The sequence below is a fragment of the Bos indicus x Bos taurus genome, chromosome 19, assembly GCF_003369695.1.
Source record: "Bos indicus x Bos taurus breed Angus x Brahman F1 hybrid chromosome 19, Bos_hybrid_MaternalHap_v2.0, whole genome shotgun sequence".
NCBI classification, from domain to species: Eukaryota; Metazoa; Chordata; class Mammalia; order Artiodactyla; family Bovidae; genus Bos; species Bos indicus x Bos taurus.
In genome coordinates this window covers 6,356,225-6,369,918 of record NC_040094.1, presented here as the reverse complement: position 1 = coordinate 6,369,918, position 13,694 = coordinate 6,356,225, and the positions used below count along the sequence as shown (strand labels likewise).

The following is a 13,694-nucleotide window of genomic DNA, read 5'->3' as shown; positions in this document are numbered from 1 at the left end:
CTGAGCCTCCTTCCTCATGACCTTTGCCATGGGCGGAGCTCCTGCTCCCAGCACTCCATAGTGTTCTATATAATGGCTCTACCCACTTACAGTCCCATGAGCACTGTAGGAGGAGACCCTTTTCTCTACACCCTCTCCAGCATGTATTTTTTGTAGACCTTTTTTCATGATAGCCATTCTGATTTGTGTGACGTGATCATTGTGTTAACAGTTTTGATTTGCGTTTTTCTGATAATTAGTGATGCTGAGCACATTTTCATGTGCTTTTTGGCCATCTGTATGTCTTCTTTGAAGTAATATGTATTTATATCTGCTGCCCATTTTTTGATTAGGTTGTTTGTTTCTTTGATATTGAGTTTTATGAGCTTTTTATATATATTAAAATTAATCTCTTATCAGTCATGTAATTTGCAAATATTTTCTCCCATTCTGTGTGATGTCTTTTACTTTTTTATGGTGTCCTTTACAGTGCAGAAGATTTTAAGTTTAATTAGGTTTCACTTGTTTAGTTTTGTTTTTATTTTCATTACTTGAGAATGTAGATTCCTTAAACATAACTTGTTGCTTTTTTTTTTTTTAACTGTTTTTATCATTCTCTTTATCTTTAATTTTTGCTATTTTAATTACTGTGTGTCTTGGTATGGTCCTTTTTGAGTTGATCCTATTTGGTACTCTCTGTGGTTTTTGGACCAGGATGTCTGTTTCCTTTCCCAGGTTAGGGAAGCTTTCAGCTATTAAGTCTTCAAATGTGTTCTCTGTCCCCTGCACTCTCCCTTCTCCTTTTGGGACCCCTGTACTGTGACTGTTAGTATGCTCAATGTTGGTCTCTTAAATCATCTTCATTTCTTTTTATTCTTTTTCCTTTTTCTGTTCCACTTCAGTGACTTCCTGTGGCTCAGATGGTAAAGTGTCTGCCTGCAATGCAGGAGACCTGGGTTCAATCCCTGGGTCAAGAAGATCCCCTGGAAAAGGAAATGGCAACCCACTCCAGTACCCTTGCCTGGAAAGTCCCATGGATGGAGGAGCCTGGTGGGCTATCGTCCATTGGGTGGCAAAGAGTCTGACACGACTGAGCAACTTCACTTTTCAGTGACTTCCATTACTCTGTCTTCCAGCTCACTCATCTGTTCCTCTGTATTATCTAATCTACTGTCTGCTGCTTCTAGTGGATTTTTCATTGCAATTATTGTATTCCTTATCTCTGATTCTTCTTTATATTTTCTAACTCTTTGTTAAAAAATTCTATCTTCTTACTCTGTTCATCCAAACTTCTTGTGAGTTACTTTGAATATCTTCATGATCATTACCTTGAATACTTTATCAGGTAGATTGCCTAACTCCACTTCACTTAGTTCTTGTTCTAGGGTTTTATCTTGTTCCTTCATTTACATATTTCTCTATTGCTTCTGGTTGCTTAATTTGCTATTTTTATATCTATTTACTTGAGAGGTTGATTGCATTTCCCAGTTTTGGAGAAATGGTCTTTTGTAGGAGACATCATATGCATCCCACTCTGGTCACCAGAGATAAATGCTCTAGGGGTGCATTTTGTGGGGGCTGTATGGGTCCTTATGTTGTGATGGACTGACTACTCTGGGTGGTCTAGTAGGTGTGGCTGGTCCCCAGTCTGGTTGCTTGCTAGGACCTGCCTTGTGTGAAAGCTTCTGGCCACTGGTGGGTGGGATTGGGCCTCAAGCTGCTGACTTTAGGTCCCAGGGAGTCCTGGGGTTAATGATGGCCCTCTGGTGGACAGAGTCCTGTTCTGAGGTGGGTGGTTGTGGGGCTAGGGGTCCTGGATCTAGTGTTGACCTGATAGTGAGTGGGACTAATTCCTGACATGGCTGGCTGTGGAGTCTGGGGTGTCCTAAAACTAGTGTGCATCTGCTGGTAAGTGGGGATGGACTCTGGAGTGACTAAGGATTCCAACGTGTCTCAAACTGCTGGTGGGTGGGGCTGGGGCCAGAGGGATCTTGGGGCTAGTGGTGGCTTGATGTTGGATGGGCTGGGTCCCATCCATCAGGATGTGGGGACATGGTGGCCCTGGGACTGGTGTCCACCTGCTGATGGGTGAGGCCAAACCCTGGGGCGAGCTCCTGCCCTGTGGCAGGTGGAATCAGGCCCTGGGTCTAGGGCTGCAGGACTCAAGGGCCCCAGAGTTGGTGTTTTCAGCCCCCGGTGGGCAGAGCTGGGGCCTAGAGGTTTCTAGGGCTGGGGCCTACCTGTTGGTGGGTGAGGCTGGTCTGAGGGCTAGTGCCAGCCCACTGCTGGGCAGAGACAGTCCCAGAGTCTTTTGCTGCAGGCATGGGGGATTCAGGGCACAGTGAGAGAGCACAGGTGTCTGGGCCTCTGGTCAACAAGGCCAGATCTGGGGCAGCCATTGGCTCAGGGAGTCTTTAGACAGCAGGAGTGCTGGTTGGTGGGCTGTGTCATTTGTCCAGCTAGTTGCTTGGCCTGAGGTGTCCCAACACTGGTGCCAACAGTCTAGTGGGAGGGTCTGGGTCTCAGAGCTGAGGGAGGATTCCAAAATGGTGCTCGCCAACACTAGTGTCCATGTGGTAGAACAAGTTCTCCAAAATGATTTCCACCAGTGTCTATGTCCCAGGGTGAACTTTGGTTGTCTTCTGCCTCTTGGGAGGCTCAGGATCAGCAGGTGAGTCTGACCTATGCTCCTTTCAAATTACTGCTTCTGCCCCGGGTCCTGGAGTATGTGAGACTTTCTGTCGAGTAAAGCCTCTGACTCTCGCAGCACTCTGGGTCACCCGTAGGCATCAAAGCTGACTGTTTGGTTCAGGATCCCTGAGCTGAGGAGCCCAATGTGGGACTTCAGCCCCTTGCTTCCTAGGGGACATCTCTGCAATTATAATCATCCTCTTATCTGTGGCTTGCCCAACAGGGTTATGGTCTCGACTACTCCCCATCTCCACCCCTCTTTCCTGTCTTGTTGTGTTTCCTTCTTTATATCTTCAGTGTAGAAGATCTTTCCTGCAAGTCTTCTAGTTTTTCCTCATCAACAAACTGCTACATAAATAGTTTTAATTTTGATGTGTCTGTGGGAGGAAGTGAGCTGTCTACCTACACTGCCATCTCAGCCACTCCCCAGGATATAGACTTTGAAATGGTGACATTATCTTGGGTTATCTGGGTGTTGGAGAAGACTTCTGAGAGCCCCTTGGACAGCAAGGAGATTCAACCAGTCAATCCTAAAGGAAGTCAGTCCTGAATATTCATTGGAAGGATTGATGCTGAAACTGCAATACTTTGGCCACCTGATGTAAAGAACTGAATCATTGGAAGGATCATTGACCCTGATGCTGGGAAAGATTGAAAGTGGGAGGAGAAGGGGACAACAGAGGATGAGATGGTTGGATGGCATCACCAACTTGACGGACATGAGTTCGAGCAAGCTCTGGGAGTTGGTGATGGGCAGGGAAGTTTGGTGTGCTGCAGTCCATGGGGTCACAAAGAGTCAGACACAACTGAGCAACTGAACTGAACTGAACTGAACTGAATCTACTCAAACCACCTGAGTCCTTAAAAGCAGAGAATCTTTCCTGGCTGGGTCAGATAGAGATGTGATGTGAATGGCTTTGAGAGTGCAGCAAGGGGACCATGAGCCAAAGAAGGAAAGAGTGTTCTTAGTTCACTAACTGACTTCTATCAGTAACTGAATGAGCAAGAAAACGGGTTTCTTTCTAGAGCAGCCTGCTAACAGCTTGGATATAGCCTGCTAAGACCCATTTTAGGCCTCTGACCTATGGAATGGTGAGATGATAATAAATTTGTATTGTTTAATCTACAAAGTTTGCGGTAATTTGTTACAGCAGCAATAAAAAAATGAACACAACACATGCTTATGCACTCTTGTCTCCAGGTATTTCCCCTGGAGGAGTGAACACATGTGTATACAAAAGCCAGCACACAAATTTTATATTATGTGGCATTTTTTTAAAGCACAATTGAAAAACAAACATTAAGACATGAATGTTTATAACTGCTCAATTCATAATCACCAAAACCTGGAAACAACCCTATGTGTTTCGGTAGGTGAATGGAGGAACAAGCTGGGGTCCACCCATGTAATGGAATACTCCTCAGTAACGAAAATGAACAAACTTGGTACACCCAGTGACCTGGATGCGTCTCAGAGGCATGCTGAGTAAAAGAAGCCAGTCTCAGGAGTTTACACATGCTATGATTATTTATATATTCTCAAAAAGACAAAACTATAGTTATGGAGAATAGAACAGTGATTGCCAGAATTTGGAGATGGACTGAGTATGTCATACAAGGAGGGTAGAAGGGAGCTTGTGGGGTGATAAAACTGCTCTATTTCTTCATTAATGCTAATGCTAAGTTGCTTCAGTTGTGTCCGACTCTGTGCGACCCCATAGACGGCAGCCCACCAGGCTCCGCCATCCCTGGGATTCTCCAGGCAAGAATGCTGGAGTGGGTTGCCATTTTTCTTCATTAAGGTGGTGGTCAAATGTGTCTATGCATGCTGCATTAAAAATTCATAGAAATTTTACACCCCTCAAGAAATTCAGTTTTCTGTATGATTATTTTAAAAATATTAAACCAAAATTATAATAACCCAACAATAACAAAACAGAAACAGAGACAAACCTGACACAACTTTCTGCTCTGTGGTCTGGGAATTTCAAGTCCTAGGGAATGTTCTGTCAATACAATTGGAGGTGGAGACCCATCACTTTTCTTTCTTCTCGCCCTGGCAGGCTCGCTACATCAATCTCAGAGTGGAAGGAGGTCCAACACATGTTCTGGAGATTCGCCCAGATCTTTTCTTCCCCCTGAAAAAAGTAGGGTCTGGCTTACACAAGCTCTACAGTCCTTCAGAACAGATACCTGGGACCCATCTCAACCTCTTGCTGTAGGTGCAGAGTGACTTACCACTCTGGCTGGCCAAGGGCTAACAGGGCTCCTGAGATGTGGGATCTCTACTTTTAAAACCGGGAAAGTCCCAGGGAAATTGTGAATACGATTACAGTTGGTAACCATAACATGGCTTGAGAAATTCACATAACTTATCTGAGCCTCAGTTTTCTCATATGCAAAACAGAAAGAATGCTTGCCCTGACTGCTTCACCCAGTTATCATGAGATACAAACTTTAAATTGTAAATTCTGTAAAAATGTGAGTTGTGGCATTATTGTTGACATTTAAAAAAAAATAAACAGGATTTAGGGGCAGTCTTCAAATATGCAAAATGGGGAAGTGTTATCAAAGGAAGTCACGCAATTGGAGAGTATGTGTGTGCATATCTGATTGTAAGCTTTGTTGAGGTTGCAGTTTCAATTTTGTGACTGTAAGAATGTATGCACGAGACTATAACTTTTGTTTTCAGCAGCCTGCTTCTTGGGAAGTTCTGGTTACCTGGACTCCAAGATAGTCCAGGGAAATGATTCTTAACCTTGGCTACACACTGTAATCATGAGGATCTTTAAAGCACAGGTACCTGGGTCCTCCTCCCAGAGATTATTTGTAATTGGCCTGGAGTCTGACTAAGCTTCATGATTTTTAAAATCTCTCCAGATGATTTTACCTGAATATCTCCTTTGGGTGACTTTCCTGATCATCATCCAAATGACCCCTGGGAGGCTTGTTCTTACTGCTACCCCCGATGGTGGTCTGTCTAGGGAGCTCACATCACAAGGAAAGAGGCTGCAGTGTGCCTCCAGGAGAGCCGACTGCTGATCTTAATAGGACAAGAACTCACTTCTACAGAGAATGACCAACAGTGATATCAGGCACTCAGGTAGCTATTACTGTGATGCTTTAAAAGGCTTCTTTCATTTGAGAGATGGTTGACTAGAGGGACTCTAAGATTTTTGTGCTTCCTGTTATTGTTGTTCAGTCACTAAGTTGTGTCCGACTCTTTGCAACTCCATGGACTACAGCATTCCAGGCTTCTCTGTCCACTATCTCCTGGAGTTTGCTCAAACTCATAGCCTTTGAGTCAGTGATGCTATTCAACTGGCACATTCTCTGTTGCCCGCTTCTCCTCACACCTTCAACTTTTGTTAGCATCTTTTACAAGGTCTTTTGCAGGTCTTTTCCAAGCAGTCAGTTCTTCCCATCAGGTGGCCAAAGTATTGGAGTTTCAGCTTCAACATCATTCCTTCCAATGAATATTCAGGACTGATTTCCTTTAGGATGGACTGGTTTGATCTCCTTGCAGTCCAAGGGACTCTCTAGAGTCTTATTCTACACCATAGTTCAAAACCATCAATTCTTCGGCTCTCAGCTTTCTTTATAGTCCAACTCTCACATCCATACGTGACTACTGGAAAAAACCATAGCTTTGACTAGATGGACCTTTGCTAGCAAAGCAATGTGTCTGCTTTTTAATATGCTGTCTAGTTTGGTCATAGCTTTTCTTCCAAGGAGAAAGCATCTTTTAATTTCATGGCTGCAGTCAACATCTGCACCAAAAAAATAAAGTCTGTCATCTATTTGCCATGAAGTGATGGGACCAGATCTTCGTTTTTTGAATGTTGAATTTTAAGCCAACTTTTTCACTCTCCTCTTTCACTTTCATCAAGAGGCTCTTCAGTTCTTCTTTGCTTTCTGCCATAAGGGTGGTGTCATCTCCGTATCTAAGGTTATTGATATTTCTCCTCGCAATCTTGATTTCAGCTTGTGCTTCATCCAGCCCAGCATTTCTTTCGCATGATGTTCTCTGCATATACGTTAAATCAGCAGGGTGACAATATACAGCCTTGACGTGCTCCTTTCCCAATTTAGAACCAGTCTGTTGTTCCACGTGTGGTTCTAACTGTTGCTTATTGACCTGCATACAGATTTCTCAGGAGGTTGGTGAGGTGGTCTGGTATTCCCATCTCTTTAAGAATTTTCCAGTTTTTTGTGATCCACGCAGTCAAAAGCTTTTGGCTTTCCAGCATCAAGGTCTTTCCTAATGAGTCAGCTTCACATCAGGTGGCCAAAGTATTGCAGCTTCAGTTTCAGCATCAGTCCTTCCAATGAATATTCACAGTTGATTTCCTTTACGATTGACTGGCTTGATCTCCTTGCAGTCCAAGGGACTCTCTAGAGTCTTCTCCAACACCACAGTTCAGAAGCATCCATTCTTTGGTGGTTAGCCTTCTTTATGATGCATTTCTCACATCTGTACATGACTACTGGAAAAACCATAGCTTTGACTAGACGGACTTTGTCAGCAAAGTGATGTCTCTGCTTTATAATAACTGTCTAGGTTTTCATAGCTTTTCTTCCAAGGAGCAACCATCTTTTAACTTCATGGCTGCAGTCACTGTCCAGTGATTTTGGAGTCCAAGAAAATAAAATCTGTCACTGTTTCCATTGTTTTCCCATCTATCTGCCATGAAGTGATTGGACTGAATGTCATCATCTTCGTTTTTTGAATGTTGAATTTTAAGCCAGTTTTTTCACTCTCCTCTTTCACCCTCATCAAGAGGCTGTTTAGCTCTTCTTTGCTTTTGCCATAAGGGTGGTCTCATCTGCATATATGAGGTTATTGATATTTCTCCTGGCAATCTTGATTCCAGCTTGAGCTTCATCCAACCTGGCATTTCATGTGATGTACTGTGCTCTAAGTTAAATAAGCAGGGTGACAATATGTAGCCTTAATGTACCCCTTTCCCAAGCTTGAGCCAATTTGTTGTTTTATGTCTGGTTCTAACTGTTGTTTTTTGACTGCCATACAGGTTTCTCAGGAGGCAGGTAAGGTGGTCTGATATTCCCATCTCTGTGCTTCCTGAGAAGACATTATTCAGAGGCTCACCTAGTTCAGGGCACAGTCCAGCACCAGCCACTGTGTCCAAAGGAGGAATACTTCAGACCTGGCTCTAGGTGTAAAGAATTAAAGTGAAAAACCTAATGACACATCAACTTTGCTAAAATCCCCTGCTATTTTTACTGCTTAAATGTTTTCAGTGGGGAGAAAACAGGTCCAGGATCTTTGAAAAAGGCAAGATATAGATGGAAAACTCGGGTGACCTGCAGGATGTTTTCTCAATGATACTGTTCAGGAATATTTAAATTGCCATCCATAATAGCAATGAAAGCCTCAGTCTTTATGCTACCATCCAACTAGAGAATGAAAAAAGGAATATCTCATCTGTGACAATCTTATTTTTCTAGCAAGAGAAAAATTCTGAATAAGAGTTAAAGGCAATGAATCTGGCCACACAAGAGGTGTAGACAGAAATATTAAATGCAAATATTTTTTTGTTTCCATAATAATCAACTTAAGTATTGAGAATACAGACCAGATCTCATTCATACCCACAGCCCAACCATTCCTCTTTTCAGCCCTCATGTTACAGCATTAAAAACTTTTACCAGATTGTATACAGAGTTCTAAAGCAAAACTCTCCTAGGAAATAATGGGGAAACAAAAACTATCATCAGCTCACATATATTTTTTTCCGTATATAAAATTTATTTTTTCTTATAAATTTACCACTTTTTCTTATAAATTTACCACTTATTTTTTCTCATAAATTTCTTACCATAGAGAATTTTTAAAATGTAGAAAAATATAACAAGTAAAATAAATACTACTGATAATTTGATCTAATATTTTCTTCAAGGTCTTCTGTAGTATTTATATATAAAATACAGTTGATATCATACTGTAAACAGACACCTGTTTTCTTTTATTTCCACAATGTTATAGGTGTGATATTTTCCCTGGGTCTTTAAATATTATTAAGTATTTTCCATCATGTTAGATATATATTACTCAGATGTTCTCCTGGTTTGAGGCCTATCCGTTCAGTTCAGTTCAGTTGCTCAGTCGTGTCTGACTCTTTGCAACCCCATGAATTGCAGCATGCCAGGCCTCCCTGTCCATCACTGACTCCTGGAGTTCACTCAAACTCACGTCCATTGAGTCAATGATGCCATCCAGCCATCTCATCCTCTGTTGTCCCCTTCTCCTCTTGCCCCCAATCCCTCCCAGCATCAGAGTCTTTTCCAATGAGTCAACTCTTTGCATGAGGTGGCCAGAGTACTGGAGTTTCAGCTTTAGCATCATTCCTTCCAAAGAACACCCAGGACTGATCTCCTTTAGAATGGACTGGTTGGATCTCCTTGCAGTCCCAGGGACTCTCAAGAGTCTTCTCCAACACCACAGTTCAAAAGCATCAAGTCTTCGGCTCTCAGCTTTCTTCACAGTCCAACTCTCACATCCATACATGACTACTGGAAAAACCATATCCTTGACTAGACAGACCTTTGTTGGCAAAGTAATGTGTCTGCTTTTGAATATGCTATTTAGGTTGGTCATAACTTTCCTTCCAAGGAGTAAGTGTCTTTTACTTTCATGGCTGCAATCACCATCTGCAGTGATTTTGAAGCCCCCCAAAATAAGTCTGACACTGTATCCACTGTTTCTCCATCTATTTCCCATGAAGTGATGGGACCAGATGCCATGATCCTTGTTTTCTGAATGTTGAGCTTTAAGCCAACTTTTTCACTTTCCTCTTTCATTTTCATCAAGAGGCTTTTTAGTTCCTCTTCAATTTCTGCCATAAGGGTGGTGTCATCTGCATATCTATTATTGTAAAATTTCATTATTTATTTATTAGCCACTCTGGGTCTTTGTTGCTGAGCAGGCTTTCTTTACCTGCAGGGGGCAGGGGCTACTCTTCATTGTGATGTGAGGGCTTCTTCTTGAGGTGGCTTCTCTTGCAATGGAGCACGGGCTCTAGAGTGTGTGGGCTTCAGTAATTGAGGCCCATGGGCTTTGCTGCACCACAACATGTGGAATCCTCCCAGACCAGAAGTCAAACCCACATCCCCTGCATTGGCAGACAGATTCTTAACCACTGGACCACAGGGGAAGTCCAAGGCCTATAAAAGGACTTTTTTAATTTTAAATAGTGCTTCAGAAAACCTTTTCAATACATTTTCTTAAAATCTAAAGTTGTAGTCACTTGTGAGGATAAACTTCCCAGGTGGATCTAGTGATAAAGAACCCACCTGCCAAGGCAGGAAATGTAAGAGACATGGATTCACATCATATGACCCAGCAATCCCACTAGGCATATAGCCTGAGGAAACCAACAATGAAAAAGACACATGTATCCCAATGTTCACTGCAGGACTATATACAATAGCTAGAACATGGAAGCAACCTAGATGTCCATTGACAGGTGAATGGATAAAGAAGCTGTGGTACACATATATAGTGGAGTATTACTCAGTCATAAAAAGGAACACATTTGAGTCAGTTCTAATGATGTGGATGAACCTAGAGCCTAAAATACAGAGTGAAGTGAGGCAGAAAGAGAAAAACAAATATATACTAACAAATATACATGGAATCTAGAAAGATGGTACTGATTAAATTATTTGTTGGGCAACAATGGAGATGCAGAGTTATGGACATGGGGGCAGGGGATGGGAGGAGAAGGAAGGAGAAGGCGGAATATATGGAGGGAGTAACATGGAAACTTACATTACCAGGTGGAAAATAGACAGCCAATAGGAATTTGCTGTATGACTCAGGAAACTCAAACCAGGGCTTTATAACAACCTAGAGAGGTAGGATGGGGAAGGAGGTAGGAGGGAGGCTCAAGAGGGAGGGGGCATATGTATTCCTATGGCTGATTCATGTTAGTGTTTGGCAGAAACACATATAATTCTGTACAGCAATTATCTTTCAATTAAAAAAATAAATAAATTTTAAAAAGAGAGAAGCCCAGGTTCGATTCCTGGGTTGGGAAGATGCCCTGGAGGAGGACATCACAACCCACTCCAGCATTCTTGCCTGGAGAATCCCATGGACAGTGGAGCCTGGCAAGCTATGGTCCATAGAGTTACAAAGAGTCAGACACAACTAACGTGACTTAGCATGCACGCATGTGAGAATAAATTCACAGTACTAGAACTATAGGGTCAAAAAGTTTAAATATCTTTAAGGTTTTTGATCGGTGTTCCAAGACTGCTTTCCAGAAAGTTTATAGTGATTTATCAATGCCCGCAAAATATCTAAGGCTATTGATGCAACCAACATAGAGTATTATTGTGCTTTTAAAATGTTTTTTTTTTTTTTTAAATCATATCTTAGGTAACTCATCAATAATTCTAGGCAAACCTCATATCACAGAAGGGGGAAGCTTGTGTCTAATTTCTTTGAAATTGGCAGGAAAAAGGCACTGGTATGGGTTATTGAAGGAATCTGAATTGTCCACAGGCTTAAGGATTGACTTCACAGAGTAGATAACACAGTTAATCTGTCCTAGATAGTTCAGGCATTCAATTCCTGTCAATGGAGGGGCAGAATTGCTTGCTCTCTTCCAAGTATTTTCTGTTAGGATTTTTAGGAATAGCCTTTAAAGTACCTTTGATTGAATTACACGCTATTTTAGAAAGGCCATTCTGTTTTCATGTTAAGACATTTCATCTTTAACTCAATTTTAAGGTTACTCTGAGATGAGTCAGGAAGAAGGAAATTTGACCCTCTGTCCCATATTCCATCAGCTCTAAGACACACATCTTTCAGATTTAAATGTGTTTGAACTCGGGACATGTAGTGGACACAGTCCGCACTCTCAGATCCGCCCACCACCCTCGTGAACATGAGCTCTGTGCGCTCTTACTCCCAACATCTGGCCCTGCTTCTCTTTGTTACAGGGCTGTGGAGCCCACCTTGTCTACACAGAGGTCAAAGGACCTAGAAATTCACATCTTCCTGCCAGGCTTCCTGTGCTTAACCAATGACAGAGGGGTGGGGGGAGCCTCAGCTTGGACAACGGACATGGGTAGGACTTACATTGTCTCCTGAGCTCCCCTGTGGGACTGAGCCAAAATGCCATCCCTTCTTCACACCCTCTGATGGATGGGCTTTGCTTGACATCATGCCCCTATGTGGGCTTTTCCCTCCTCCCTTTGTGTTAGTCCTAGTTTTCTATTTCCTATCTTTTCCCTCCTAACTCAAAAATTTTCTCACCTCAGGGGAACTGAGCACACTGCAAGGTGTGTCTTACAACCCATGATATCTTGCACGTGCTGTGGGCCAGGAAAGCAGCTGGACTCACCTGTGCCGCCAACGCTGCCAAAGGCAACCAATACAACTGTCTTTGCCCATGCATGCATGAACTTGGCTCTTTTTCTTGAGATGTGAATGGACTGTTACTCCTTTACTTTTCAGGAGATAAAGCATTTAAGGACTATTTGAGGAAGGAATATAAATCCTGATTAGTCTAAAAGCTCTTCTATTAAACCCTTTTGAAAAGATCAAAAAAGTACCAGCATCAAACTTCAGAACAGATGTTAAAGCCCAGGAAAAAACCCCTAGGGATGGTAGTAGAACAGTCCTTTAAGAAAAGCTTCACTTTGATGGCAGATAGGATGTTATTATGAAAAATGTGGATGAAAACTGATTTAAAAGAGAGATTCAGAAGAGTTCCACTCTGAATATACAGAAGTTTTAGGAATATCATAATTTACTTGTATTTAATTTTCCTTTATACACACACATGATAAACACTATGTTAAAATAGCTCTTAGATTTACTTAAAAAGCCGTAAGACAAAATTCAAACTACCATGTCATATTTTAGATTCTTTTTATCATTTTTGGTTTTACATAAAATAGTGGTGTGTCTTATAATTGATGGCTTTTTTGAAAAGCTTCTTTGGCTCTACTTCGGCTTTATATGCATTTATTTATTTTTGGTCATGCTGGGTCTTCGTTGCTGCATGTGGGCTGCTTGTTGTGCTGGTTTCTTTTGTTGCGAATCACAGGCTGCACATGTGCGGGCTCACCAGCTTCTGCGGGCACAAGCTCAGTGCGGGCACACTGGCTTGGTTGCCTTATGGTTCATGGAATCCTCCCACACCAGGGATTGAACCCATGTCCCCCACATTGGCAGGAAGATTCTTAACCACTGGACCACGGGTGAAATACTTGGTTGGCCAAAAAGTTTGTTTGAGTTTTCCAAAACATTTTATAGAAAAACTTAAATGAACTTTTCGGCCAACCCAATACTAATCATGTCCATGGGGTTGCAAAGGGTTGGACATGACTGAGTGACTGAATTGAACTGAACTAAATACTAATCAAGAATATGCTACTCAGAGACAGAAAGAATATAATCAATGAACAGTCTTAGCAACGTTGGAAACCTAAGATAACTTCCTAGACTTTTCACCTTATATGAGTCATATTAAGGGTTATATTTGTGAGTGATAGGCCAACATTTCATCATATTCTTAAAAATCTGTAGACTTTAGTCTATTAAATATTTCTTATTCTTCTAAAGCATGTATATGTGTGTACATATACACATATAAATGTATGTTTATACATTTATACATTACATACATATATACATGTATATATATATACACAAATGTATATACATGTTTATACATTACTCAGAGAAGTAATCAATGCATTTAATTTTGTGCCAGCCTTTTATTTTTTAATGGTGATCACAGAACTATATTGGCTTCACTGATGGCTAAGTGGGTGAAGAATCTGCCTGAAATGGAGGACACAGAGGAGACCTGGGTTTGATCCCTGGGTTGGGAAGATCCCCTGCAGAAGGAAATGGCAACCCACTCCAGAATTCTGGTCTGAAAAATCGCATGGACAGAAGAGCCTGATGGTCTACAGTATGTAAAATCACAGAGTCAGACACGGCTGAACAACTAACATACACAGAGAACTATATATAAGCCGTG

At 41.9% G+C, this 13,694-nt stretch overlaps 1 protein-coding gene across 1 annotated transcript in view; it reads right to left on the bottom strand.

The window, feature by feature from the left end:
• Positions 1-4,451: 4,451 nt before the first annotated feature.
• Positions 4,452-13,694, bottom strand: part of STXBP4 (syntaxin binding protein 4) — a 249,819-nt gene continuing 240,576 nt past the window's right edge. The window contains exon 18 of the mRNA XM_027516895.1: positions 4,452-4,808. Within this exon, the coding sequence (XP_027372696.1) occupies positions 4,739-4,808 (70 nt within the window). The 3' untranslated portion in view covers positions 4,452-4,738. The remainder of the gene's footprint in view (positions 4,809-13,694) is intronic.